Below are 27,764 nucleotides of genomic sequence, written 5' to 3'. Positions count from 1 at the left end.
TCCTGTGCTGAAGCTGCAGCCTCTGGAAGCACAGAGCAGCCCTCAGGCTGCTGAGCACCACTAACACCAGCCTTCTGGAAGCCTCAGAGAGAAATGGTCTGCCCAGGTTATTAAACAGTGACTGGATTTGAAAAAACAAATAATAAAAAAACCCAAAAAACAATATGTGACATGGCAGTTTTTGGGATCCTTTTGAGGTGACATAGCCTTTCAGCTGCCATCACCACCAGAAGCACAAGAAAAGGAGAGAGGGGATGGCACACAAGAATTGGTTCTATTCAATTTGGGTTTCTACTCCTTTTGCAACACGACCTTATGAAATAAGTGTTACCTCACCTCATTAGGTTGCAAAGTAACTCCACACTGTCTAAAAGCATATCCTTACGGTACACCTTTGTCGTTGGATACTGCTGGGAACCAGGGAAAAAGCAGCCTTGAAGCCTTACCTTTCTCAGCCTGCTCAAGGATAAGAAATTATAACAATGATTAAACACCTGCGAGAGACGTGATGTTTTACAGAAAGCATGTTTTCAAGGAGGTGTTGCCTTCTTGGACCAATAAGTCTTTTCTATTCTGTTTTGCACGTACTTCCCTATATATAGTGTAGTGTTTTTTTAAATAAAGCTCTCTCTTTCTGCTTCCCCATTACACGAGGAACTATGTTGCATTTCGCCGCTCTTCTGTAGCCTCAAATACAACATGCCTTCAGAAAAAAAATAACTTTATGGACGTGCTTAGAGCATACTTCCAGAATGAAGCTTCCCGGCCAAGGAACAGACCTGCCTGCATCGTACCAAGGGGAATGGCCTCTCTTTCTCTTCTGCGGGGCTGGGGAAGCAAACGCATTTTAAGCGGCGGTGATGACAAAGACAAGACGTTCTGTTCCGCTCTGCCCCACACGCACCCGCGGAACGCGCCCTTCCGGCGGAGGCGCGGCTCCGTCCCGTGCGCGGGGCGCTGCCGGCGGAAGCGGCGGCGCGGGGCGGGGCGCGGCGGCCATGGCGGCGGAGCAGCGGCATGAGCTGGGGCGGCTCTCGGCACTCGCCGTGTACCGCCGCGTGGCGGGGGCCGGGCGGATGGAGCGGCGCCGCCGCGGGGCCCCGCTGCCCGCGGGTCGCAAGCGGGCCAAGGCCCGCCCGAGGCGCGGCCGGACGGGAGGAGGCGGCTCGGAGCCGGAGGCGCCGCCGCCCGCCGCGCCCCCGAGCCGCGTGGAGCTCCCCGTGGAGCTCCCGGTGGAGGCACCCCTGGATCCTCCTGAGGCAGCAGCCGCTGGGCCTGACGCGAAACCGCGGGGCGGCCCCAAGGCGATGCCGGGCGGCCCGCGGCCGGCGGGAGAGGACGGCGGCGGCGTGACGGAGGTGCTGCGGCGGCTGGCGCGGCTGGAGGACAGCCGGCAGCGGGCGGCCGAGCTCTTCCGCTGGCTGCTGGCCCCGGTGGCGCCGGCGGAGTTCCTGGGGAAGCACTGGGAGCGGGCGCCGCTGCTGCTGCGGCGGGGCGACCCCGGCTACTACGCGGGGCTCTTCTCCACGGCCGACTTCGACGCCGCCCTCCGAGGAGGAGAGGTTCACTTCGGCACCCACCTGGATGTGACCAGCTACGCCGATGGAGTGCGGGAGACGCACAACCCCTCCGGCAGAGCCCTGCCCGCTGTCGTGTGGGACTTCTACCAGAACGGCTGCTCCCTGCGCCTCCTCTGCCCGCAGGCCTTCTCCCCCACCGTCTGGCACTTCCTCTCCATCCTGCAGGAGCACTTTGGCAGCATGGCGGGGGCGAACACCTACCTCACGCCCCCGGGTACGCAGGGCTTTGCCCCCCACTATGATGACATCGAGGCCTTTGTGCTGCAGCTGGAGGGGAAGAAGCACTGGCGTGTCTACAGGCCCCGAAGAGATGCTGAGGTGCTGCCGCAGTTCTCCAGCGCAAACCTCACGCAGGCGGAACTCGGTGAGCCTGTGCTGGAGACGGTGCTGGAGCCCGGGGACCTGCTGTACTTCCCCCGTGGCTTTATCCACCAGGGTGATTGTCTCCCTGATGCGCATTCGCTCCACATCACTGTGTCTTCCTACCAGAGGAATTCCTGGGGGGACTTTCTGGAGAAGCTCCTCCCAGCTGCCCTGCAGATGGCCCTGGAGGAAGACCTGGAGTACAGACGAGGGCTTCCCATGGACTACCTGCAGTATATGGGGGTTGCTAACTCAGACACAGTTGATGCTCGGCGAACAGCCTTTGTGGAGAAGGTGCAGAGCCTGATAAAGAAACTCGTTGACTATGCACCCATCGATGCTGCTGTGGATCAGAGAGCCAAGTCGTTCCTTCATGACTGTCTCCCTCCAGTGCTGACGCAGAGTGAAAAGGTGCAGAGTGTCTATGGCTTCCCGGCCCGCTGGCAAGATGGAGGCCCCTGCAATGTTGATATCCTGATAACAAAAGACACTGAAGTACGCCTGCTCCGTCATGGCATCATTAGACTGTGTAATGAAGAAGCAGGTGTGATGCTGTACTATACTACAGAAAACTCAAGAGTGTATCATAAGGAAGAACCCAAGTTCCTTGAGCTAGATCCCGAGTATACAGACAGTATTGAATTTCTCCTGTCTTCCTATCCAAATTACATCAGTGTGGATAATCTTCCATGTGAAACCTTGGAGGAAAAGATTTCTCTAGCTACACTTCTGTTTGAGAAGGGTATTCTGACTACAAAGAAGCCTCTGACACAAGTCTAACTCTTATTTTTTCACAAAATAAACATACACTTGTTTAGAAAATGTTCTGTCTTGGTCTTGCATTACACCCACTGTATATGAATCAGCAGTTCAGGTCTCTGTATCTCATCTGGGGGTAGAAGGTCTATGTCATGGGTACAGAAATCAAGTGTTCTCATTACAATAAGTATTTGCTTTAGGAGCAATTTTACATGGCTGAGTGCCTAGAAAAGAGAATTGCTTATCTTCTTTTTACCAGGCATGTTACTACACCCTAGGTAACTTCAGGAAGGTTGTGAACTTTCTTTCAGTCTTGTAAATCATCATCATGTTTTCACAGTATTTTAAAGCAGGCTGCTGAGCTGCAGAAAATACGGTTCATATGCATATTTAGTGATGGTCACCATTCTCTGTGCCTTGGCTGTGCTACACTGCATATATGGTGTGGCCTTCAGGCCCATGCTGTGTTGTAAAGATCCCTTGGTCATACATTTATTCTTCCTAAAAGTTTGGCCTGCAAGCAACTCCCACTCAGTTTGAGCAATTGCACCCATCTATGTGGCCCTGCCCTTACTGAATGATGCAGTAAGATTTTCTCAGGCAAACATGATCTGTTACATTTTAAATGCTTCAGGCTCACCTGCTTCCTTTTCAGTCCAATAATAGAGATAAAATAGCCTCCCCCACTGGTTTGCTGTGGTTTCCCCACAGCAGTCCCTTGCAATGAAATTTTTCATCCTTTCAAGGCAAGTGGGGCACCCTCTAATATGTTTGGGGCTTTTTTTTTGTGCTGGGTGAAAAAAAATTTGTTTTAGGACCTATCAAGTTATATGAACACATGCCTGGCTGTGTGGTCAGTTCCCATAAATACTGGCAAGCCTCTGAAACACTTTTTCACAATGCTATCTCTATTATCATAAGAGTCAGCAGGGGAGGGATATTCTGTCTTTGAAGCCTCCTGAAGGGATACCCACAGTGAGCAGGGTGCATTACCCTGTGCTCCTCTGAGCTGTTGGGTTATCCGAGTTTTGCAAGATGGCACCCATGCACTCCTGTTTGGGATTTAAGTGTACACTGTGTCTTCCAAGATCCCATACTTGCAACAGTGCCAGCCTTTGCTCCCTCTTTTGCCTGTATGCTTTTGCTAACTCTTGAAAGTTGGGCTGTGTGAAGTTGCACTGCACAAGGACATGTGAAGGTGCCCTTGGGGCCTCTTGGCTCTGTGAAACATTAGTGGCTGGACAGAAATGTTGTTGCCACACTCATCCTCTGACCCCCGTCTATTCATCCTCACCAGAGGATCAGCCATCCTTGTCCCACCATTTATGTCCTTGTGTCTCAGTGCTGTCCTTCCTGGGCCGCTCTGTGTGCTCTATGTGCAGCCACAGGCACCAGCACTGCAGCTTTGCTGTGGTCCAGAGCTGCACAAGGAGCTCATGCAGCCCCTTCTGCGATGGCTGCAAGCACCCCCGTGTCTGTTTTGAGCACTTTAATACCAACCAAAGACAGCATAAAATCTTAGCTTTTCCTGTCCCTGGACTCTGTTCTGCTTGGGTGGGGCATTTGGGTAATTCCTTCTGTCAGGAAAATTAATCCACAAACACCAGAGGTTTATGTCCAAAAAGGAGATCCCCTGAGATCTCTCAAATTTTGGAAGACACAGCCTCCTTTTTATCCTATTTTCCTGGCTGCATTTCCCTCTCACTTTCCCCAGCTGAGGTACTTGAGAGGTACAGACTTCCTGGAATGCCTGACACCTGAGATTCCCCTCTAATGTATAACCCTCTCTTTTAATTCTTATAGAACTTATCATTTTTCCCCATTACTTCTTTCATCTTCCAATATCCAATTTCATTTATCAGCAAACCCATTGTTTGTTTGTAACATTTTTCCATTCATCTATCAGAGGAATCCATCCCATTGTTTATTTTATCTCTCAATGCTAGTCTTACCTACCAGCAGATCCACAGCTCGTTTGTAAAGACAAACCCGACATTCCTCTCCTCAGCTTTTAATTCTGAGGAAAATGCCTGGGCTAGACACCTTACACGTACTCCCTACAGATTTTAGGTAGGGCTAGCCAGGCAAAAGACTTTCTCTTGTCTTTATTGTTCTTTCTGCAGAAAGTTATTTCTTGCTGAGATCTGAAGAGCATTATCAACTTTTATGAACTGGTGGTGGCCCATTCTGATCCCAGTAAGAGAAGGACTCATATTTTGTAAGGTATCTAAAAATGTGTTTTATTAGAGCTAACACTAATTGTACATCCCTTTAGATGCTAAGAACCCCAAGCAAAGAAGCATTTCCCCATGTCATGCAGATGTGGTTCATAGCAGAGACTGCCTTCTTTCAGTTTTTTAAGGTATTTTAAGATTCTTGTATAAGGAAACAGCTCTATTTAACATATTTACAGTCAAACAGAAACAGTGTTTGCAAGTGAAAGTCTTTCTGCACTGTTCAATAAGGGCAGGGCAACATAAGTTGTGTTACCTCAGGTCCTGGATGGGATCTGCTCCTCTGTAAGAAAGAGCTGTCTGAGTTTCATGTAGGGCTTGGGATCTGTGCAGGTCAGCACAGGCTGAAGGCCACATTGTACAGGCAGCACAGAACAGCACAGGCACCAAAGGCATGGGGCAGTGTTGTGTCCTCCAAAGGCCACACCGTGGCTGCTGGAGGGGAATGTTCTGCACGCTCTAAGGCAAGAACCATGCTAAGGGTTCCTTCATGGACTTCTAAGCAGTGCAGAAACACAAATGAAGGTACAGGGAGCTCGTCCACCAAATTTTCTAAGCAGAACTGAGCAGGACAGGAGAGTTTTGAGAGAGTAAGCCTTTATTTGCTCTCATAATCAGACCCAGGCATAGGAGCAGCATCCTTTTGAAGGACATAAGGATCATTGAGTTTCACAACAACTACATGGGGCACAAAAAGTGGGGAGGGGAGTCAGCAGTTCCACACATGCCAGTCACTTTACCACTTTCAAGGAAGCTGCAGAAATACTCGTCTGGTTTAGCTAGCACCTGCCAGAATGCTCACCAGGAAAAGGGAAGGATCAAACAGATATGCACTGGAAGGACAGAGCATGGGTACTATTGAGATGCCACCATCTCAGAGTGACTGAGACATAGCAAACAACATGGGGAGGTTGTAGAGAGAAGACACCTGCATTTTTTGAAGCAACTTTCATAAATTGTCACTACATGCCCACATGTGAACCCTTAGTCTAGAAAATATAAAGAAAAAAACCTTTACTGGTAGCCAGCTTGGCAGGGTGGTGTTGACTTTGTTTGGCTGTTGGGTATCTGCCAAGTCACTCTTTTAATCCTCTTTAGCAACAGGAGAGGTGAAGAAACGATGAGAAACCTTACAGGTCAAGAGAAGGACAGGGAGTAATTTATCTGTATTTTGCCCAACAGCATGGGTAACATAAACTTGACCTAGAGAAGATTAATTTAATTTATTGCCAGTAAATAACAGAGGAGACAGTGAGATACAAAACCAAAATTTAAAATTCCTCCCCCTCACCTTTGGGCAGCATCAGGTACACCTCTGAGTTGGCAAAAACTGTCCAATATGGGGGAACCCAATCTCTTCTTACAGCCTCCCACTACCAAAACTTTTCCACACTAGCGCTAAATAATCTTGCTTTTCTTTTACAACCAGAGCTCAAATGGTGTCATTGTGCTTGTTCTCTCTTGGCTATCATAAGGGAACATTTTGCATGGGAATAGGAAAAAAAATTGTGTAGGAGATGCCTGTTATTTGTCCAGAAGAAAAAATAAATATTGCTGTCACCTTCTTAATGTGGTTTTGCAAACTCTCTGCATTAGACAATATTCCCCTCCATTAATCATTTCAGCTCAGCACTGATGAGCATTTCCTCCTCTCTTCTAGGTGAAGGGTCCAGGGGTTGGCCTGCTTAGTTTCTCCAAAGGAGGTGAAGTGTTCCTTGCCATGGCTGCCTTCCTGAAGAACATCGTGGCTGTTGCTTCCCCAGTGGGAAGCATACCCATTGTGTGAAGCAATAGGAATATTCCCTCTGTAACTGCTACATTGATTCCTCTCTGCTGCAAGGGTAAAAAACCACCACACTTTGACCTTACATGAACACAAAGCCAAGGTCACCGATTCCAAGTTTCTTGATTATTCTGATGTCCTTGATGATCCCTTTCAAGCCCCTGGCATCCAAAGCCTGATCCCACTAGAGAAAGCTGAGGCACAGCTCCTATTCGTTGTGGGACAAGATGACCATGTTGTCAAAAGTCATCTTGCTACTGAAGTTGGCAAGATTCTGCAGGCTCATGGGAAGGGAAATTTTCAGATTCTTTCCTGCCCTGGAACAGGGCACTGCATAGACCCTCCCTTTTTCCCTTTGTACAGCATAGGAAGCCACCCCGTGTTTCACAAGCGGGCAGTCCTGGGTGGGGAGCTCTGGGCTTATTCTAAAGCTCAGCTTCACGCTTGGTCACAGATCCAGGCTTTTTTCAAGAAGTATTTAATTGGTAACTAATGTGCATCAAATAATGTCCAAGTAACACACAATTTTGAACAATCAGAACTGATAAATTCTGCCACATTTATCAGGTCAAAGATTGTCAGAGCTGTACCAGTAAAACTACAGTATCTTCCATGAATTTGCACATCCATAACACAGAAAATAATTGGTCTTTCAGTTTAAAGTCTTTCCCCACTTTACAGGCCTCCTTCAAGTACCGAAGGTTGGCAATAAGGTGGCCCTGGAGCTTTCTCTTCTTTGAGCACAGATGCTCAAAGTGCCAGGGGATCGGCTGTGATGATCCCGCCCACCCGTGGGCACTGGCATGGATGCAGCAGTGGCTCCAGGCAGACTTGGCATCTTCCCGTACGTGTGTGCCCACTCCATTCCTGCCTCAATTCCCCTCCCCTCTGCAGTGTGTGGGAAACTGCATTTATAGAAGGAGCCTCAGTTTCAATGCAGACACAGTGTACTCAGCAGCTCCGGAGCCATGTGGCAGGTCGGTGTCCGCTCCCTGTGCCGGGTCAGTGCCCGCACCTGGCAGAGCCGGCTGGCCCGGCCCGGCCCCGCGCCCGCAGCCTCACGGAGCCCCGGCACAGCCCCTGCGCAGGGACTCTCCTCCATGGCCCCCTCCATCCGCCTGGCGCCCGCCGCCCGCAGCCTCTTCGACGAGCCGCTGGCCATCGCCGTGCAGGGCCTCGGCCCGCGGCAGCAGGTCACGCTGCGAACGTCCTTGCGGGACGAGACCGGAGAGCTCTTCCAGGCCAGTGCCCGCTACCAGGCGGGCGACGACGGGCAGCTGGACCTCGCCCGCTGCCCTGCGCTGCCGGGAGGCAGCTTCTCCGGCCTGGAGCCCATGGGGCTGCTCTGGGCTTTGCAGCCCCAGAAGCCTTTCTGGCGCCTGGTGAAGCGGGACGTGCAGAGCCCCTTCCTGCTGCAGCTGGAGGTGTTCGAGGGCCACGGGGAGCGCCCCGGGCAGCTCCTGGCCCAGGCGCAGCACGAGCGGGCGTTCCTGCGGGACGGGGTGCGGAGAGTCCCGGTGCGCGAAGGGAGGATCCGGGCCACGCTTTTCCTGCCCCCCGGTGAGTACCAAGCGCAGCCATCCTGCTTTCTCTAAACCGGTGGGTTTTTTAGTGAAACCTGCTCCGTGATCTCCCTGAACAAGTTCATTAAAGCCCCATGTCTTTCCACTCATCCTTCCCTCGACACTTCCATGCCATTCACCAGCCTGACCATCCGTTCCAATTCACCTGCCCACGTATGTTCCAGGACATAGTTCCAGAAGGCAGAGTTACAACCACTCTTACCCGGGGCTTGAGGTTACAAAAAGCAAAACCAACAACAACCACGAAGAAATTCACAGCAAGTGAATGTGAGTGTGCCGGGGGGGCTGCTGGAGACAAGAAGCTGCAGAATAGAGTGGTGGGGAAGGGCTGTGGGACAGTCATTGGCATTCCTACTCACTGGGAGGGGTTGGGAAGTTCTTCTCCCTCCTCCCCAAGAGTAACTAAATATAGTAATTGTTGGGTGACCATTGCCCACCGTGCTGGGGTGAACATCATCAGTGTGTGAAAGAGAGAAGAGGAGGGGCTCAAGAACATTTACTGGGAATAAATCTTTCCAGATGGAAAAGATAATTATTTAATGGTGCCAGAAAAGACGCAGAGTGCCTTTCTGAGATGTAAGGACTGCACAAGACACCACCTGTCTCTGGCATCTTCTGGGCAGCTACACCAAGATTCCCTGCCAGAGTGCAGGGTGTGGGAAAGCTGATTTCACAGACTTACTTAGCATCCCTCCCACAACAAGGCCAGGACTCCCGCCCCTGCCTCACTTCTACCCCCACCTGCTGACCAGGAGAGGAAGAAGCCACCTGCACACACTTTATATCCAAAATGTCCCGCTTTCCTGAACTGAGGCACTTATGGTAAGGCAAATTGTGTTGCATTTCTTCCGAGTCCCCTGACCTCCACCTTTTGCCTATGTTTTAAAATTATAAGCCCTTGCCACACATTCCCTGGCACTTTGAACTGTTTTCTAGGCACTTTGAATTATTTCCTGAGCACAGGATAAAAAGCATATTTATCCCCATCCTACTGCAACCACAAGCCAGCTTCAGCTTAGCAAGACTGAAAGCTCGGTCTGTAGTCTGTATTTCTCAGTTCTATTTGGAGATGTGTTTTACTACCATGATTTCACCACACTCAAACTGCCCTGCACTGAGATACTCCATCATGATTTTCAGTCCATGAGCCTGCTCTCTACACCACATATCTCCACATTCAGATTCTGGAGTTGGATATCCTCAGCAAATGACCTAAGGCCACATAGAGGCAGGGAGCTCAAAGGACTTTTGCTACAGTACTGTGACACCTCCCTTGAGCAATCCCACAGGCTTATTCAGCTGTACCACCTTTTCTGGGCTTGTTCAGTGCAAGTCCACAGAGCCCTGCCACACTCTGCAAAGCCATGGACCACAGACTACTGCACTCCTGGCCCCTGGCCACACAGCCACTGCTCTGAGTGCTCACAGCCTGTGAAGAGCCAGCAGATGTGCTGTTGGCTGCATGCAAACAGCCACAGAAGAAAGAGCACAGCAGCACTTTTGATGGCAAAGCTCTCCTTGGTCCAAGGCAGAGAGTGAACACGTGCTGTGCTCTCTCTCTTTCTCTCCTTACATCTGTGACACCTGCAGCACATTCCCACCTTTCACCTGCAGCCTTATCTGCAGATGCACAGGCAGTGCAGGGTGTGACACTGTGGAAGGGCATCCTCAAAGGGTGGGAGGCATGAGCACACACAGGCCTGTGGCTCTTCTGAAGCCAGAAGTAAGTGTGTTCTAGGTTTTCTCCACTCCCCAACACCTCCAGAGTCATCTTCGGTTTCCTGCAGATTGCAATCCCAAAAGCAATCAGGCTGAAGGAATGCAACCTGCAAAGCATTCTCTTTCCCTGCACTGGCTGCACTGGTGCAGGACTCTCCCATGATGAGGAAATGAGGATCCCGGACCAAGAAAGATTCAAACAGAGATCCACTAATCACCCACTGAGATAACTGTGGCATCCTGTGCAGAATTTGATACTGACTGCTGCCAGACATGACTGGCAAAGAAACAAAGTACTGGTTTGGATGATGTACAGCTTTTCAAGGGATCCCAAATGTTAAAAAACCAATATACAAACAGAAAAACTTACAGATACCCTGAGAATTTTGATAGCAGCCAGCTGAAGAGCTTGTTGCTACAGGGCTGCTTACAGGAAGACAACTTGGGACAAGATTCTTTTACCAAAGACTCTTTGCCTGCTGGCTCTAAGCACAACACACAGTACTGCTGCTTCCTGAAACAAATAAGGGTTTGCACCTTACCTAAGAGGTTCTGCTCTTGCACTTTTTTTCCTCTACAACACACACTAGAATTTTTTCAGGTGCTGACACTGCACAGCTGACTGATCATGTCTTTTCCCCAAAGGATGCTTTTCTGCAATTCCTGTTTGGTGCCTCGTTTGATGCATTCCAAACCAGAGAAACATTGAAAGGAGTCATTTCAGGCAATTCTGATCTTTGTCTTGTTTGCTCCAGGAGAAGGCACCTTTCCTGGGATCATTGATATACATGGACTTGGAGGAGGCCTTTTTGAGCCCAGAGCAAGCCTGCTGGCCAATCATGGCTTTGCCACACTGGCCCTGGCTTATTATCAATTTGAGGATCTGCCCCAGGAACCAAAGGAACTCCATCTGGAATATTTTGAAGAGGCAGTGAACTATATGCTGCAGCACCCACAGGTAGGAACACCCCTGTTTCCTGTGGCTTCCAGGAACTGCTCCTGTGAAGTCCTCTCACTTTGCCCAAGTCATCTTTGGATGAGGCTGCAGAAATACTCACCTGGCAGGGCTGGCCAGTGCAAGGATTTTGGGTGCCCAAGTTCTAGGAAAGAGAAGGGCCAAGTAGAGACGCAGTGGAATGGGGGTGGAGAGAGAGATTGCAAAGCAACAAAGCCAGATCAGATGTAACCAGGTGGGAAGGGTGTGCTGGAGAAAGCCTTCATGAGTTGCCACCAAATGTCCTCCTACAGTCTCAAGAGTGAAAAGAGCATCTGCCAGGGTCTAAGACTAATAATTCATAGCTGTGACCTACAAGCTGTCCCCAGATGAATGAGGTCATGTCTTCCCACTCCTGCCTGATTTTAGAACAGGAGGGAGCTTTCTGCACATGAGTGGTTTGAAGTACAGTATGAGGAGGAAATACAGGTGGTGCGGGAGGGTGTGCCTATCATTTGTCCAGAAGGAAAAGTAATCATTGCCATTACTTTTTTCATGTGGTTTTGCAAAGCCTCTGCATTAGACAATCTTCCCCTCCATGAACCAGCTGTTGTGCTTTTCAGCTCAGCACTGATGAGCATTTCCTCCTCTCTTCTAGGTGAAGGGTCCAGGGGTTGGCCTACTTGGTTTCTCCAAAGGAGGTGAAGTGTCCCTTGCCATGGCTGCCTTCCTGAAGAACATCATGGCTGTTGCTGCCCTCAATGCTCCTGTTGCTGCTACATGTATTCCTTTCTCTTACAAGAATAAAATCATCCCCACTTTGGCCTTACATGAACACAAAGCCAAGGTCACCGATTCCAAATTTCTTGATTATTCTGATGTCCTTGATGATCCCTTTCAAGCCCCTGGCATCCAAAGCCTGATCCCACTAGAGAAAGCTGAGGCACAGCTCCTATTCGTTGTGGGACAAGATGACCATGTTGTCAAAAGTCATCTTGTTACTGAAGTTGGCAAGATTCTGCAGGCTCATGGGAAGGGAAATTTTCAGATTCTTTCCTGCCCTGGAACAGGGCACTGCATAGACCCTCCCTTTTTCCCTTTGTACAGCATAGGAAGCCACCCCGTGTTTCACAAGCGGGCAGTCCTGGGTGGGGAGCTCTGGGCTTATTCTAAAGCTCAGCTTCACGCTTGGTCACAGATCCAGGCTTTTTTCAAGAAGTATTTAATTGGTAACTAATGTGCATCAAATAATGTCCAAGTAACACACAATTTTGAACAATCAGAACTGATAAATTCTGCCACATTTATCAGGTCAAAGATTATCAGAGCTGTACCAGTAAAACTACAGTATCTTCCATGAATTTGCACATCCATAACACAGAAAAAATATGGGTTTGCCTTTTCTGTTCCCACCTCAACCTTTTTTCTCAAGTGTCAAAGAAAGGGATGGTGCGTTTTGCATTGGTCTTTGACAAAACATGTACAAAATGCACAGTTACATTTTTTGGGTGGTTTCTATTCGTCTAATACTTGACAGCACTTTCCATGTCAGTGTGGTATCTACCTGCGTTCCTCAGGTCATACTATATTATCTATCTACTACTAATTATAACAGTCTCTAATGACAATTTTGGAGCAGGGATTTCACTGCTCCTATGGTGAATGTGTCATTGCAAACAGAAATTTCTCTGACCTCCGTGCTACTGCGAGTGTGTAAGAATGGCTGCTATAGCCAGGACGCTTGGCTGTCTCTGGTTAAGCTTTGGGAAAGGTTCTTTTCCTTCTTTGTTATTGGGGTGAGAATTGTAATAAAGAGTCTGAAATTTGAAATCCATGTAGACATTTGTAGTGCTTTTATTAGAAGCAGGTTTTGCATCTTGACCACTCTCTCATCCCAGGGTGGATCCAGGGCCCTGTTGGTTGAAAGGCCCTGAGGGCCTCCTGTCCCTCCTCAGCAGAGAAGTCACACTCACTCCAAAACATCTGTGTACAATGAACTGTCACCAGAACCCCCAGTTTCTTTGTGAGGACAAAACCAGGGGCCAGGAGCACCGTTTCTGTCAGACCTGGGGAGCTGCCACCTCCTTTGTGAACACCATTGCTCCACACCAGCTGGACCAGCTGTCCTGGTTTCTCCATTTTGCAGGTGTCCTCCAGGCCAGCCTGGTACACTGGGCCAAACCTCAGAGCCAGCAGCTGCCTCTCAGCCCTGTCATGTTTTCAGCACCTGGGCATCCCCATTGTAGCCCTTTCCTGCCCAGCATGTTTCATAACAGATGTTATCAGGAGCACTGACTGACACCTCTGGGCCTGCCCCAGCACGGATAAAGTTGTTTGTTTGAGTGTGGGCTAGAAAAGAATGTGACAGAGCAGGAGAAGGGGAGGAACATAAGTCTTGGAGCAGCTCATGGGCATGCCAGGTGCTGTCATCACAAAAAGGTGCAATACTGCATGTCCCAGAAGATGCTGGGAGAGCAGTGCTGGGCTAGTGGGGTTGTCTCTGCCTGAGATGTTCCCAGGCCTGCAGCTTGGCTGAGTTTGAGGGGAAAAAGACAGCTTGCACGAGAAATCCAGGAAGAAGGGTTTCAGCTGTGCCTGTGTGCATCCAGCCCAGCAGGCCTGCTGTAGAGAACTTCCACCACAGCAGATAAGCACACTATGCATCAACAAGTGTCTGGAGAGAGCAGCTGCCTTTTGGAGATAGTAGTATCATAGAATAGCTTGGGATGAAACAGACCTTAACTGTCATGTAGTCCAACCACCTGCAATAAGCAGAGACATCTTCAACTAGATCAGATTGCTCAGAGCCCTATCCAACCTGGTCCTGGATGTTTCCAGGCATGGGACATCCATTGCCAATCTGAGCAACCTGGGAGAGTTTTTTACCATCCTCATTGTAAAAAACTTCTACTTTACATCTGTATCAACTGTCTTTTAGTTTAAAGCCATTGCCCTGCTAATAAATTTGCCCCCATCCTGCAGGCCTCTTTCAGGCACTGAAAGGTGGCAATAAGGTGGCCCTGGAGCTTTCTTTTCTATGAGCTGAGACACTCCAACAGTCTCAGGGGATCAGTTGTGATGATCCTGTCCTGCTGTGGGTGCTGGCAGTGGTACAGCGGTGCCTACAGACGAATCTGGCGCCTCCAAGCACGTGTGAATCCTTCTTCCTCCTCAACAATACAACTATAGTAACTATTTGGTGACCATGGCCCACTGTACTGAGGTGAACATCATCAGAGTGTGAAAGAGGGAAGAGGAGGGGCTCAAGAACATTTACCGGGAATAAATCTTTCCAGCAGGAAAAGATAATTATTTAATTGTGCTGGAAAAGGTGCAGAGTGCCTTTCTGAGATGTAAGGATTGCACAAGACACCACCTGTCTCTGGCATCTTCTGGGCAGCTACACCAAGATTCCCTGCCAGAGTGCAGGGTGTGGGAAAGCTGATTTCACAGACTTACTTAGCATCCCTCCCACAACAAAGCCAGGACTCCCGCCCCTGCCTCACCTCTACCCCCACCTGCTGACCAGGAGAGGAAGAAGCCACAAGCATACACATTATAACCAAAACGATCACCCACTGAGATAACTGTGGCATCCTGTACAGAATATGAAACTGACTGCTGCCAGACATGACTGGCAAAGAAACAAAGTACTGGTTTGGATGATGTACAGCTTTTCAAGGGATCCCAAATGTTAAAAAAACAATATACAAACAGAAAAACTTACAGATACCCCGAGAATTTTGATAGCAGCCAGCTGAAAAGCTTGTTGCTACAGGGCTGCTTACAGGAAGACAACTTGGGACAAGATTCTTTTACCAAAGACTCTTTGCCTGCTGGCTCTAAGCACAATGCATAGTACTGCTGCTCTTGCACTTTTTTTCCTCTACAACACACTCTAGAATTTTTTCAGGTGCTGACACTGCACAGCTGACTGATCATGGCTTTTCCCCAAAGGATGCTTTTCTGCAATTCCTGTTTGGTGCCTCGTTTGATGCATTCCAAACCAGAGAAACATTGAAAGGAGTCATTTCAGGCAATTCTGATCTTTGTCTTGTTTGCTCCAGGAAAAGGCACCTTTCCTGGGATCATTGATATACATGGACTTGGAGGAGGCCTTTTTGAGCCCAGAGCAAGCCTGCTGGCCAATCATGGCTTTGCCACACTGGCCCTGGCTTATTATCAATTTGAGGATCTGCCCCAGGAACCAAAGGAACTCCATCTGGAATATTTTGAAGAGGCAGTGAACTATATGCTGCAGCACCCACAGGTAGGAACACCCCTGTTTCCTGTGGCTTCCAGGAACTGCTCCTGTGAAGTCCTCTCACTTTGCCCAAGTCATCTTAGGATGAGGCTGCAGAAATACTCACCTGGCAGGGCTGGCCAGTGCAAGGATTTTGGGTGCCCAAGTTCTAGGAAAGAGAAGGGCCAAGTAGAGACGCAGTGGAATGGGGGTGGAGAGAGAGATTGCAAAGCAACAAAGCCAGATCAGATGTAACCAGGTGGGAAGGGTGTGCTGGAGAAAGCCTTCATGAGTTGCCACCAAATGTCCTCCTACAGTCTCAAGAGTGAAAAGAGCATCTGCCAGGGTCTAAGACTAATAATTCATAGCTGTGACCTACAAGCTGTCCCCAGATGGATGAGGTCATGTCTCCCCACTCCTGGCTGATTTCAGAACAGAAGGGAGCTTTCTGCACATGAGTGGCTGAAGTAATGTGTGAGGAGGAAATACAGGGGGTGCTGGGCCATCTCTGGTTAAACCCTGGGAGAGGTAATTTGCCTTTTGTGCCTTCTTTCCATCTTCCCTTTGGAAGGCAGTGCTCTGCCTCATGGATACTTCTGGTCCCAAGATGTCATGCAAAAAAACTTTCTGTTGAATTTATAGCCATTTTGATCTTCTCCTACATGATGTGGAACATTTTAATCTTTGTTACTGGGATGAGGATTGTAATAAAGAGAATGAAATTTGAAAGCCACAGAGTCTTTTGCTGTACTTTGGTTAGAAGCAGAGTTTGCAACTTGACTACTTCCTTATCCCAGGGTGAAGGCTTAAGAAAGGTTGCAGCAACTTGGAATCAAAGGTTGCCCAGCTGGGAGCAGGAGATCACAGAAGATGGACACACCCTTACCTTCACTCTCTTCCACAGCTCTTGTGTCACCAAGCATAGAGGAGAAGGAATGTTGCTGAAGTGTCCAGGACCCTTTCCCTTAGCATCTGCTCCTGCATATGGTCAAACCCATGATCAAATGTCACAGTGTTGTTCTCAGCAATAGGAGTAATTGCCACACATTCAGGACTGGACACCAGACAACATACTCAAATGCTAAATGGCAGAACACCTCACCTACTTGGAGAAAAGGGGTAATTTTCATGGTGAATGAAAGACTGCCGAGACTCTGCCCAATATCTCTGACCACTTAATATCTCCAATTAGGACAACACTCAGGATTCCCTTAGATGTTTCCACCTCTTTCACACATCTAAGACAGACACGAGGAGCTCAGAGCATGAAACATCAGAGGCACCTGCAAGTCCCAGGAAGAGTCTGGGAGCATCAGGAAACAGTTCTCCCTCTGCAGTTCCTTTTGCATCAGAAGATCCATCTCTGAGTAAGATGGACTGAATGATTTTTCTCTTCTAAATCTTTGCACAATCCATTACTAGAAGAGCCGGATTTCTGACCTACTTAAATAGTGTGTGAAAGTGCTCCTCCCTTATTAATCCTGCATCCCTGACCACCCTGATCATCTTTCCTAATACACCTGTCTGTGCACCCACCTAGGCCGGAGCAGAGCCTGGTGGAGACATAACCAACCTTGTCTAAGCCTCGGGGTAACAAACAGAGAACCACAGCCGGCAAGGAGGCAGGAAGCCATGGCGAGCTAGTGCTGGTGTGGCCTATCCCCGCCTCGGCTGGGACTGCTACCGCATCGCTGCTGTCCCAGCTCTGTGCGGTCTGTCCCACACCGGCCCGTCCCTGTCCAGTGAATTCCGACTGCGATTCTGTTCGGCGACTCCTAAATCTATCTGTTTGCTCGTCCTGTCCCCACGTCTCCTGCCCGCAGCCACCGCCCGGCCGGGACAGCTCGGGAGTACACTGAGGAGCTCACCGAGACTCAGACGGGTTTCCAAGACTAGGCAGCCTTTGGATGAACCCTCCCAGAGCCGGTGAAGGCAGCGGGGAGAAAACAGAAGAGGAGGCGAGAAGGCAGGCACGCAGGGAAGCAGAGCGGCACGGAACCTGGCAGGCACGCCTGCAGGCAGGAGGAAAGCAGGAGGGCGCGACAAGGGACTTGTCACCCCGCTCCTCCCCACCGGGGCGTGCCTGCGTCCTCCGGGCCCGAGCCCGGCGCTGGTTCCGCGAGGATCTGCCCCAGTACCCGCCCCCAGAGGCGGGACCGGCAGCTCCGGAGCCATGTGGCAGGTCGGTGCCCGCTCCCTGTGCCGGGTCAGTGCCCGCACCTGGCAGAGCCGGCTGGCCCGGCCCGGCCCCGCGCCCGCAGCCTCACGGAGCCCCGGCACAGCCCCTGCGCAGGGACTCTCCTCCATGGCCCCCTCCATCCGCCTGGCGCCCGCCGCCCGCAGCCTCTTCGACGAGCCGCTGGCCATCGCCGTGCAGGGCCTCGGCCCGCGGCAGCAGGTCACGCTGCGAACGTCCTTGCGGGACGAGACCGGAGAGCTCTTCCAGGCCAGTGCCCGCTACCAGGCGGGCGACGACGGGCAGCTGGACCTCGCCCGCTGCCCTGCGCTGCCGGGAGGCAGCTTCTCCGGCCTGGAGCCCATGGGGCTGCTCTGGGCTTTGCAGCCCCAGAAGCCTTTCTGGCGCCTGGTGAAGCGGGACGTGCAGAGCCCCTTCCTGCTGCAGCTGGAGGTGTTCGAGGGCCACGGGGAGCGCCCCGGGCAGCTCCTGGCCCAGGCGCAGCACGAGCGGGCGTTCCTGCGGGACGGGGTGCGGAGAGTCCCGGTGCGCGAAGGGAGGATCCGGGCCACGCTTTTCCTGCCCCCCGGTGAGTACCGGCCGTGCCGGGCTCCTGCCCGCAGTGTGCTGCCTCTCCTTTCGGCCCCGCACTCCCAGGCCCGCAGTCAGACCGCCTCCAGGCTCCCCCGGAGCCCCGTCGCAGGCACAGGACAGGGAGGAGCTGTTTTGCCAGTCGGCTCTGGACACTCCTCAAGAAGTGGCCTGATCAGCCCAGCCAGCTTTGATCTGTCGGCCGTACTCCTCACACAGAGCAGCTTCATGTGGTGAAGCACATGTGTTTGTTTAACTGATTTCTATTTGACATGAAGATATTGATCGCAGTACACTTTTTCTTCCCAAATGCCATAGGAGGTGGAGTCAGCCAGTTTTTAAGGTACCTTTCCTCTACCTGGCTGTTTTCCAGGAAATTCAGGTGGTAATTCTTTTGAGTAAGTGGAACACTGCTCTCCTAAACTGTAGAGTTTAAGCCTGTGGCTTCCCTTTCCAGCCTCTCCACACGTCTTAGTAACTTAGTAACTTAGTAATGTCCTAAGTGCTGTAGCCCAAGTTGCCTTTTGCTGTCACATTTGTCCCCAGTTCTTCCCTGTTTATGAGTAGAAGGTCAAGGAAAACATTGGACAGACTTGCTGTAGCAGTATTTTTGTCAGAAAATAATGAAAAGGGCCTGTGAGGTTTTCACATTGCCTGACATTCTCCTGCCTGCATTCTCCTTCCATGAGCTGTCCCGATTTCTGCTAGTTTTCGGTAGGAAACCTCATCTCTTGCATTCCCTTGTTCTGTAGTAGCCACACCTGCACCACATCCCACCATTCCTTCCTCCTGTGATACAGAGGTTTTCACCAAGCCTGTCTCTGGCAAGGAGCTCTTCTATGTATCATGTGCTTTCCCCTCTCCCCTTTCTTTCCTGTCTGTCCGGGATAACTCTTTCATGACAGTGCTAAAATCAAACGTGCTGTGCCAGCCAGTGCCCTGGGCTCTGACTTCATCTGTCTCCTTGAGGCTGGAGGTGAATTTCTAGTTCTTGCTTGTTACCCACGTTTGATGTTAGTCTGCAGACACCTGAGGGGAAGCTTCACCCTCCCTCCTGAGCAGGAATGGAAATCTCCCTCTTGGCCTCCTCCTTTCCATACTTGATTAGTACTTTGCAGCAATCAATCCCTCTCAGCTCTGGACTTCACTTCCTGTCCCATGATGAACCTAACCTAATGTAATGCTTCCCTTACCAGGTAAGCAAGGCTGGTTTCAAATACTTTCTTATTTTAATCCCAGAATAAATGACTGAGGTGCATTTACACTAAAATTGAGAAGCTGGACCCATCAGAAGATGAGACTTTTTTTGGATCAGCCTTCAGAGAAGTGCACTAAGGAGGAGCCTTCTGGATATTTTTGAAGCAGAGCTTATTACATTTGCAGTGAATTTACATGATACAGAGAACTAGTTGTGACTGTCAAAAGATTCCTTCTCTTCCAGCTGCCTGCTTCCTGATGTTATCTAAAACATTAGCAGGCCTGCTAATTTGTGCAAGTTTATTTAATCTTGAAGCAATGTAGCCATTTCATTAACACTGTCACAGTAATTTAAGACCCTCAATACCATTTTGCTGCTATAATTTTTTTTTTTTAAAGACATGTTCCCAGGCCTATGAATGTGGAATATAAATCAAAAATGGTGTCCTGTTATGTGGTCTCTCTCAGGAAGTGGCCCTTTTCCAGGAATTATTGACTTGTATGGAACTGGAGGAGGACTCCCTGAATACAGGGCATGCCTGCTGGCCAACCACGGCTTTGCTGTGCTGGCTCTGGCTTTCTACAGCTATGAAGATCTCCCCAAAGGGATGAAGGAATTCCACCTGGAATATTTTGAAGAAGCTGTAAACTATATGTTACAACACACCCAGGTTGGTTTGTTCATTGACTGTCACTACAGTGAACTCTCATTAGTTAGGTCCTGTCACACTGCAAATGGGGCAGAGCTGCTGTACTTAAAATAGCATTGCTGTTGAGTTAACTGTTATTCATTAGTTTTATATCTTTAACTCTCATTACAATGGCTCTCTGGCAGATAATTCCAGCTCTTCCTTTTGAACTGGCCAGGTGAAACAGTGACACATTGGTCACATACTGGTAATTTCTACTCCATTCAACCCAGTGTCATAAACAGGGTGCTAGTTTCCTGGAGGCTTACTGGGTTTGCAGTGGGGATTTTAGATTTATGCTCTGTAGAATGTCCTGCAGAACTAAATGTCCTTTTCAGCTGTGGAGCACAAGATAACCTTCTGTGATCCAGGTCTCAGGGGAACTAAGGAAACTCAAGGAAGTCTACCAATACACATTTGATTTGTGTATTATGAGCTGTTAAAATAACTCCAAATATTGGTATTTGATAAGTGGGTTTTAGCAGCTAGTTGTGCACTTAGGGATCCTTCTAATTCAGCACCTCTTGGAAGAGAATCCTGCTCAATTCTGCATCTCCTTATAAGTAGCTGTGAGTGACAGTAGCTAGAATTGCACAAACCAACACTTGGTTTCTCTGGAGAGTGAAAAGAAATACCTTCCTTAACCTCAGAAAGATGAGTAGTTGTTAAAAGTCTTGACTGCTTTTTAGTCACCTTAACTACTCATGCCACATCCCTGTCAAAAAAGTCTGAAAATTGCTTTCCCCAGCATTTTTTTTCCCTTGAGAGCAGTACAGTACCACTGCCTCCCATTAATACCTCCACTGCTATTCTCACCATGTTTTTAATGGGTTGCAAAGTTGCAGCCATATTTTCCAATTTCCTCCTTCCCATATTTCAAAGTCAGTGGGTTTGAAGCCTATTATACTGGTGATAAGATACAGAAGGTATTAAATTTTGATGCCATCTCAGAGCCTATTGCCCCTAAGAGTCTTTGGATACTAAAGAGATGTGAGATTAGGTAACCTTCTTCTAGTATCCTTACAGGATTTCAGCACTCAATAAGCTCATTTAACTTTCCTATTCTAGTTAATTTGCCTTGTGTGAAAGAAAATGAAGGTAACCTAGTCTAGATTGACTACTGAACAATTCTCATAGAAAAATGGTTTTAATAGGCTATATTTTTAAGATAAATTTTACTCTACTGCACACTACTTCCTATGAGTTAGATACCAAACATTCTAGAGAGGAGGGAGAGCAGCTCATGTGGAGCCTGCTACCCCATGTCAGCTTAGTAGGGGAACCTTGAATAAAAGAAATACATTAACATAAGTATGACAAAATTCTAGTCATTGCTGACTTTGAGCATTTTGCACTTTCCCTCTTCTCTCAACTGCATTATAAATAAAGTGAATCTGAGACTGCACATTTGCAAGCACAGCAGTACTCTCTGCATCAGCACTGAACCTTGTAGCTTTGTTAGTATGATGCCACAATCTCAGTAGGGCTTAGGATCATAAATCAAGCACAGAACAGTGCCCACAATCCCTCAGACAAGGGCCCATCACACAGAACTTCAGATGCCTGTAGGTGGGCTCCAAATTTGGGACAGACCTGCACAAACAGACACAGCTGCAAACAAGGCAACATATTAAAGAAGTGGCCTACCATGGTTCATTGCTTGTGGTTTCTCTTCTCTCACCTGCAGGTTAAAGGTCCAGGAATTGGTTTGCTTGGACACTCGAAGGGGGGTGACCTGTGTGTCTCCATGGCCTCCTTCCTAAAGGGCATCACAGCCACTGCCCTCATCAATGGCTCCGTGGCAAATGTGGGTGCAGTGCTCCACTACAAGGACATCACCATCCCACCCCTTGGTATCAATCTAAAACGCATCAAGGTCGGCAAATCTGGGATTGCTGATATTATTGATGCACTGAACAACCCACTAGAAGGGCCTGACCAGCAAAGTTTTATCCCTTTGGAGAAGGCTGAGTGTTGCTTCTTGTTCATTGTTGGCCAGGATGATCACAACTGGAAAAGTGAATTCTTTGCAGTTGAGGGGAGCAAACGTTTGCAGGCTCATGGGAAAGCAAAGCCTGAGATAGTTTGTTATCCTGGAGCAGGACACTATATTGAACCTCCCTTTTTCCCAATGTGTGCAGCCTCAATGCACCTGCTATTTGGCAAGCCTGTGATGTGGGGAGGGGAGCCCAAGGCACATTGTGAGGCACAGATAGATGCTTGGCAGCAGATCCAAGCTTTCTTTCATAAACACCTCACAGGCAAGCCATCTGGAACACCCAGTAAGCTCTGATATGAATTAGGTTACGGTACAGGTGAAGATGCTGGTTTTGTTAAATCATTTAGTTAAATGGTTCAGAATGAGAACAAGGAATGTCAGAGAATAAGCTGTTAGGTTTCTTGGGGGATGACGGTATGTGAAAGAAAGAAAGCAGCTTTCTTATTACACCCTCCTCTAATCTTGGTTAGAGGTCTTGGTCTCCTGTTTTATGTAGTACAGGGTTATAAGCTGTGGAAAACAAAGGGTGGTAAGGCTGTGTGTGCTCTGAGTGTGAATTGAAGTGGTAGGTAACTCATCCAAGCTGAGAACTGGGATGAAAATATGCCTTGGCCTTCTCAGAGGAAATGTATGCCATTTCCCAGCTTTGTGTTCTAGTTCCAGTATTCTAGTTTTCCTGGAAGCAGTAATCTGCCTCCAGTAATTTTTCTGGTCTCCCTGTGCACTTCTCCCTTCTTTGTTGCTCCTTCCCCTTCTCCCAAACCACTTAAATGCATCTGCCTTAAAAATATGTAATATTTCACTTACCAAAAGCAGCAGTACTGTGCCAGCACCTTCAGGTAACACTTCACACTATCAGACAACAAATAGCCCGTATCTTGATGTGATGTTCTGAGCACATACAGTAGAAATGAGACATTTAAACAGTCTGTGGAAGTTCGTAAGCGTGAAGAAATAACAGAATGAGTCCTGTTAGTTGTCATCCTGGAGCCGCACACCAGTATCTCCTCAGCATGGCTGGGTATAGCTGTGGAGATCCGCAGCACTGTCAGAGCTCCCTGCCTGTACATTCCCCGAATGCCTTTTCAGCTGCCAGCTCCTAAGGGCTGCTGAGAACAGCCCGGCTAAGGGGCTGGCACGGCGGCTCCGTGAGGCAGCCTGGAAGAGGCCGTGAGGCGGCTGAAGGGGCCGTGAGGCGGCTGAAGGGGCCGTGAGGCGGCTGGAGGGGCCGTGAGGCGGCCTGGAAGACGCCGTGATGGCTGGAGGGGGCTGTGAGGGGGCTGGAAAGAGCCCTGAGGCGGCTGGAAGGGGCCGTGAGGCCGCTGGAGGGGGCCATGAGGCGGCCAGCCTGCTGTGGCGGAGCGGGGCTCTGGCTGCTCGCCCCTGCTCTCTGCGCAGCGGGGTGAGCGCTCAGCCCCGCCGGGCATCGTCGGTAACTTTTGGCACCCGAGCGTGGGGTTGAAGGTGAAGGCGCTGGGTGCTGCCGGTGCATTTGCACCGCGTGTCCGAACGCGTTGCACCCGTACCCGGCCTCTGCTGTTGCCCGTTTGTACGTTTCGCATCCACCCTAATGTAATGGATTAAAGTGAAACTTTAACCGCTGCCCACGGCTCGCTGCTTCAGTCGGTTGGATGGTTTGGGGAGGCGGGAGCAGCCCGGCGCTGGCGGCCTTCCGGGGCTGGGGGGCGGGGAGGGGCTCTGCTCTCTATTGGGGCCGGCCGGAGGGGGCGGCGGCCGCGGTACCGATATTGCGGGCGGCGCGGCCGCAACGCGCACCCGCCGCCGCTGCTGCCGCCGCCATGTGGAGAGCGCTGGCCGCCGCCCCGGCCCGGGCCCTGCTGCGCACGCCGCCGGCCCGGCGGGCTGCCAGCCTGGCCGTGTCCCCCGCCGCGGGCCCGGCGGACGAGCGGGTAGAGACGCGGGTGGCGGGGCTGAGCCCGGGGCAGCCGGTGACCCTGCGGGCGGTGGCGGCCGATGACCGCGGCTGCCTCTTCCAGTCGTGCGCGCACTACCGGGCGGACAGCCGCGGGGAGCTGCACCTGGGCACGGACGCCTCCCACGGCGGGGACTACACCGGCGTGGAGCCCATGGGGCTCTTTTGGAGCCTCGCCCCCGCCGCCATGGAGAAGCCGTACCAGCGGCTCGTTCCCCGCAACACCAGCGCCCCGATGAAGGTGGAGGTGTTGGTCCACCAAGGCCACAGCCCGCCCGGCTCCATGCCCGGGCCCGTGGTGGCCAAGGCCGAGGTTCAGAGATTATTCACGGCCCCCGGCGTGCGGAGGATCCGGCTGAAGGAAGGAGTCGTAAGGGGCTCCCTTTTCCTGCCGCCGGGTGAGTGCCCCGGCCCGAGACCTTCTCCCCGAGGCTGGCGGGACGCCCCGCCGTCTCTGAGCAGAGCAAGGAAAAGTCTTGTAAAACAAACCCCCGCAGAGGCTGTCACCCGGGGAATCCGCGTTCCCTTAGAGCCGAACGCCGCCCTGCAGGCAGGTGGCCCTGAACTCTTAGGGAGACACCGCAGGTGCTTGTCGCCACAGCGCCCGGCTTGTGCGCGGCCACCCCGCCCGGTCCTCGGCACCGAGCAGGGCGGGCACGGAGGCGGCTCTTGCGGGACGGGCCGCAGCTAAAGAACAGCGGTTCTAGAGTTTACTTCATTGCTGTGCTCGGCCTGTGGTTTTCCAGTAGGTTTGGTGTTTGCCCTGGAGTACCAGAATCTAACATCCAGAAAAGCTGATGTGCTTCATTGTTTGAGCCTGTGCTGAATATCCCAAGAAATTTACCCTAAGTAGTACTGAATTTAAAAGGTATTTTTCTTCCCTGGGAAACACAAACCAGGAAGCAGAGCAGCAGATGAGTTTCTAGAAAATACAAGTATCTCACCTCTGTTACTACAGAGTTACTACAGTTAGTAGTTGGGTTACTTTTGTGGTATAAAACCAAAATGGATTTATGAACAAGTTCTCCTGCTTATCAGATGGTTGTGCTTTAAGAGGTGGGATATTCTGATGGTCTGTGAGCGGTGTTAGAAAACGAAACCTTACACCAGTGATTGTGTTTGTACACCTGAGCTATGAGTTAAACTTCTTGTTTACAAGAACAACACCGAGTGTTGTGGGTACTGGAATTGCCCTCCACATTACCTCTAATTTAAAACTTCCTATTTCAGCAACCCCTGTAAGTATCACTACCCTTAAGTATTTAAGTCTTTTCATTCCAAACCAAAGATTTTTTATCCATTTAGATACGGATCCAAAGTCCAGAGAGGAAAAAAACAACAGACATTGAACTTTGAATTTCAGATGTTTAGTCAGCATGCTGGATTTTCCATCTCTGAGGCATCGTTTTTGATCTATCCTGTCTTAGAGGATGAGTCTGATTTCTGCTGAGCTCAGTGGGAATCCAGAGATTTGGAAGATGAAACTGCATTTCCCTCTTAAGAAAGTCTGGCACTGTAATAGTGTGGGAAAGTTTTGAATCATTGCTTAATTGATATTGCCATCTGTCATGATGGGGGATCCAGTTACAGCATTATGACCATGGCCTTCTTTGCTCCAGGGACAAAAAAATGTTAATATTTGTAAGATAGGAATTTTAAATGTGAACCATTCTTAGTAAAAGTGAGAGGATGTGAGTGGACTTATGATGTAATTTTAATATGAAAACGATTTATCAATTCTGGCATAAGAATTACAGATGTGGAGGTTTGCTTGTTTTTAAATGTTGGTAAAGTTGTCTAGCCCATTTTATCCTGCTTTTTTGTGAGCTCTGCAGGAACCATGTACTTGAGCATGTGTAGGCACTCAGGCAGTCCAGGATCCTTGTGCAAGTGTAAGGGTGTCTTCATGAGAGAGAAACACATTCATCTATGACTATGTTCTGATTGCATGCTCTTGCTCGAAAGCTTTCCAGGTAGGAGTGATGACTGCATGCGTATTTTCTTGCCATCTAGGCTGGCTGCTGCTAACTAAAGGTTACTGCTGATCATAGCATTGTAATAAGTTTATCCCAACATATTTTTTCTCAATAAAATATTGAACTTCAATGGAAAAAAGATCAGAACTGAATGAGTAGGAACCCAAAAGCAAGTTTCAGTCCCTTTCTGACTTGTTAATGCTTTAATTTAGGAGGTTTCTGCCATGTCTTAAACAAAACTTCCTTTTCTCAAGTGTGTTGGAATGCCAGAGACTTTTTCTTTAGTACATACAGGTAGTGTCAGAGAGTTTACACACTCTTGCAACAAGCGTGTCCTCTTTGTGCTGAGATGGTTGTAGTGACATGGTTTGAGGAATATCAGATGTGACATCTGGTGGCCAGGGGAAAATAAAAAAGAAAAAAAAGGTTGCTTGCTTGGGGTCTTTAAAGTTCCACTAAGTAGCATCTTTTAGCCTTTTATCCTAAGATCTCCTGGCTTGGCATACAAAGATGTTCCAACATGACCTTGGCTGCTAAAGCATGGCTGTTTAAAACTGTGGCTCTGATTATTTCTGTAGTTTGGTGGGACATACTGCACACGTGTGTGCATGTTTATCTGCACATCAGTCATGCACACACAACTGCACCCATACAGCTCTGTTCTGCCTTCTGTCTTTTCACATCTGCAGGAGCAATTCTGCCAAGTCTTACAGTGCAGATGTTGAGATAAGAGCTAGTATGTCCAGTTGATTTTAACAGTGGGTTGTCTTTGTTGGGCTTTGCTCAATGCAGTTTATTCCAGAGTTTACATAAGTTTTTTAGAGTTTACTTCAAGAACTCAGTGCTCTTGCCTCATTACTCAAGAGCTTGCACTTTGCTAATTAAGATGTGACTTTGTAGGAAAATAGCTGACTTGGTGTATGATTGGTCTAGGGGCAGGAGGTTAAAACCATGGAAAAATACATTTAGAAAGTCGTTGGGTTTTGTTATTGTAGTTTTATTTTGTTTTTAAAAAAGAAAAACCTGTAACTTCATATATTTTTACAGGAATGTAAGGACCTGGACCTCTTCTTAGTTTGAAATACCTGAAGTGGGATACAGCACTGGTTCTCTTAAATCTCTGTTGTGCAAATGGAAAAATAATGACTATTAATAGCAAATGTCTTAAGCATTCTGCATTTTGTTGTTCACTCTTCACCAGATAGTTTTTGTGTCCTGTTTGATAACTTTTCCTATGTATCTCCTTTCTTTAATATAGGAGATGGTCCCTTTCCAGGAGTGATTGATATGTATGGTGATGAAGGAGGCTTGATTGAATTTAGATCCAGTCTCCTGGCTACCCGTGGTTTTGCTGCTCTTTCTCTGCCATATTTTGACTTTGAAGATCTTCCTAGGGTCATGGAAGAATTAAAACTTGAGTATTTTGAGGAGGCAGCAAGGTTCCTGCAGCGTCACCCAAAGGTGAGTGCAATGAGAGTTCTCTTGCAGCTAGGGAGGATTTAGCAATTATGCCTAATTGGTGGTGGGTTTTTGTTTTTTGGTTTTTTTGTTTGTTTTTTTTGTTTGTTTGTTTTGTTTTTTGTTTTTTTTTTGTTTTTGGTTTTTTAATAGTTGAGTATCAGTTTCTGCTGGGCAAGCTCAGGCCCCAAAGTGACTGATGCATAAGACGGGAGAGTTTCTTCCAGTATGAAGTGTCTGTTACATTCTTGCTGGAGCTAGAAGATTGCTGATCAGAAGCATAGTGAATGCTGGAGTACTCCAAACAGGACCAGTGGTGATGAAAATGTTGAGTTTGTTTAGGGTTTTTTCTTACATGAAAGCAATTAATTTTAAGAGAGGATGATAAGACACTGCTTAATAGTAGTTGAAAGAATGTATTTGATGATATGGAATGTTGCTTTCATTTTTACATTTCAGGCTAGTAAAAGACAAGACAAATGCTACTTATGTAATCCTTCAGATGTAATTTGTGAGGTTACTTTATTTTCCTGAGACATATAAAACA

At 49.1% G+C, this 27,764-nt stretch overlaps 4 protein-coding genes across 4 annotated transcripts in view; all 4 read left to right on the top strand.

The window, feature by feature from the left end:
• The first annotated feature begins 845 nt into the window (after positions 1–845).
• RIOX1 (ribosomal oxygenase 1) lies at positions 846–2,781 on the top strand. The gene has a single exon (XM_079308044.1). The coding sequence runs from the start codon at positions 861–863 to the stop codon at positions 2,721–2,723; it is 1,863 nt and encodes a 620-aa protein (XP_079164170.1). The 5' UTR covers positions 846–860; the 3' UTR covers positions 2,724–2,781.
• A 3,989-nt stretch (positions 2,782–6,770) lies between these two features.
• On the top strand, positions 6,771–12,280 carry LOC306803449 (acyl-coenzyme A thioesterase 5-like). The gene is made up of 3 exons (XM_079308856.1): positions 6,771–8,279; positions 10,777–10,979; positions 11,614–12,280. The coding sequence occupies exons 1-3, from the start codon at positions 7,688–7,690 to the stop codon at positions 12,190–12,192; spliced, it is 1,374 nt and encodes a 457-aa protein (XP_079164982.1). The 5' UTR covers positions 6,771–7,687; the 3' UTR covers positions 12,193–12,280.
• Positions 12,281–17,230: 4,950 nt separating this feature from the next.
• LOC306803110 (acyl-coenzyme A thioesterase 1-like) lies at positions 17,231–23,453 on the top strand. Its single transcript, XM_079308045.1, has 4 exons — positions 17,231–17,963; positions 19,631–19,833; positions 21,539–23,003; positions 23,148–23,453. The coding sequence occupies exons 1-3, from the start codon at positions 17,372–17,374 to the stop codon at positions 22,142–22,144; spliced, it is 1,401 nt and encodes a 466-aa protein (XP_079164171.1). The 5' UTR covers positions 17,231–17,371; the 3' UTR covers positions 22,145–23,003; positions 23,148–23,453.
• Positions 23,453–27,764, top strand: part of LOC306803112 (dynein axonemal light chain 1-like) — a 23,035-nt gene continuing 18,723 nt past the window's right edge. The window contains exons 1-2 of the mRNA XM_079308048.1: positions 23,453–24,181; positions 27,018–27,220. Coding sequence (XP_079164174.1) covers positions 23,482–24,181; positions 27,018–27,220 — 903 coding nt within the window. The 5' untranslated portion in view covers positions 23,453–23,481. The remainder of the gene's footprint in view (positions 24,182–27,017; positions 27,221–27,764) is intronic.

Source organism: Erithacus rubecula (genome assembly GCF_903797595.1).
Source record: "Erithacus rubecula genome assembly, chromosome: 6".
NCBI classification, from domain to species: domain Eukaryota; kingdom Metazoa; phylum Chordata; class Aves; order Passeriformes; family Muscicapidae; genus Erithacus; species Erithacus rubecula.
The sequence above is the reverse complement of the archived record's forward strand: the minus strand, read 5'-3'. Positions and strand labels throughout refer to the sequence as shown.

Bases quoted from the DNA above. Each gene is read 5' to 3' on its own strand.
- RIOX1 (XM_079308044.1), top strand. From the start codon at position 861: ATGACAAAGACAAGACGTTCTGTTCCGCTCTGCCCCACACGCACCCGC.
- LOC306803449 (XM_079308856.1), top strand. From the start codon at position 7,688: ATGTGGCAGGTCGGTGTCCGCTCCCTGTGCCGGGTCAGTGCCCGCACC. The intron at 8,280-10,776 runs GTGAGTACCAAG...TGTTTGCTCCAG, and splicing joins CACGCTTTTCCTGCCCCCCG to GAGAAGGCACCTTTCCTGGG. The intron at 10,980-11,613 runs GTAGGAACACCC...CCTCTCTTCTAG, and splicing joins ATATGCTGCAGCACCCACAG to GTGAAGGGTCCAGGGGTTGG.
- LOC306803110 (XM_079308045.1), top strand. From the start codon at position 17,372: ATGTGGCAGGTCGGTGCCCGCTCCCTGTGCCGGGTCAGTGCCCGCACC. The intron at 17,964-19,630 runs GTGAGTACCGGC...GGTCTCTCTCAG, and splicing joins CACGCTTTTCCTGCCCCCCG to GAAGTGGCCCTTTTCCAGGA. The intron at 19,834-21,538 runs GTTGGTTTGTTC...TCTCACCTGCAG, and splicing joins ATATGTTACAACACACCCAG to GTTAAAGGTCCAGGAATTGG.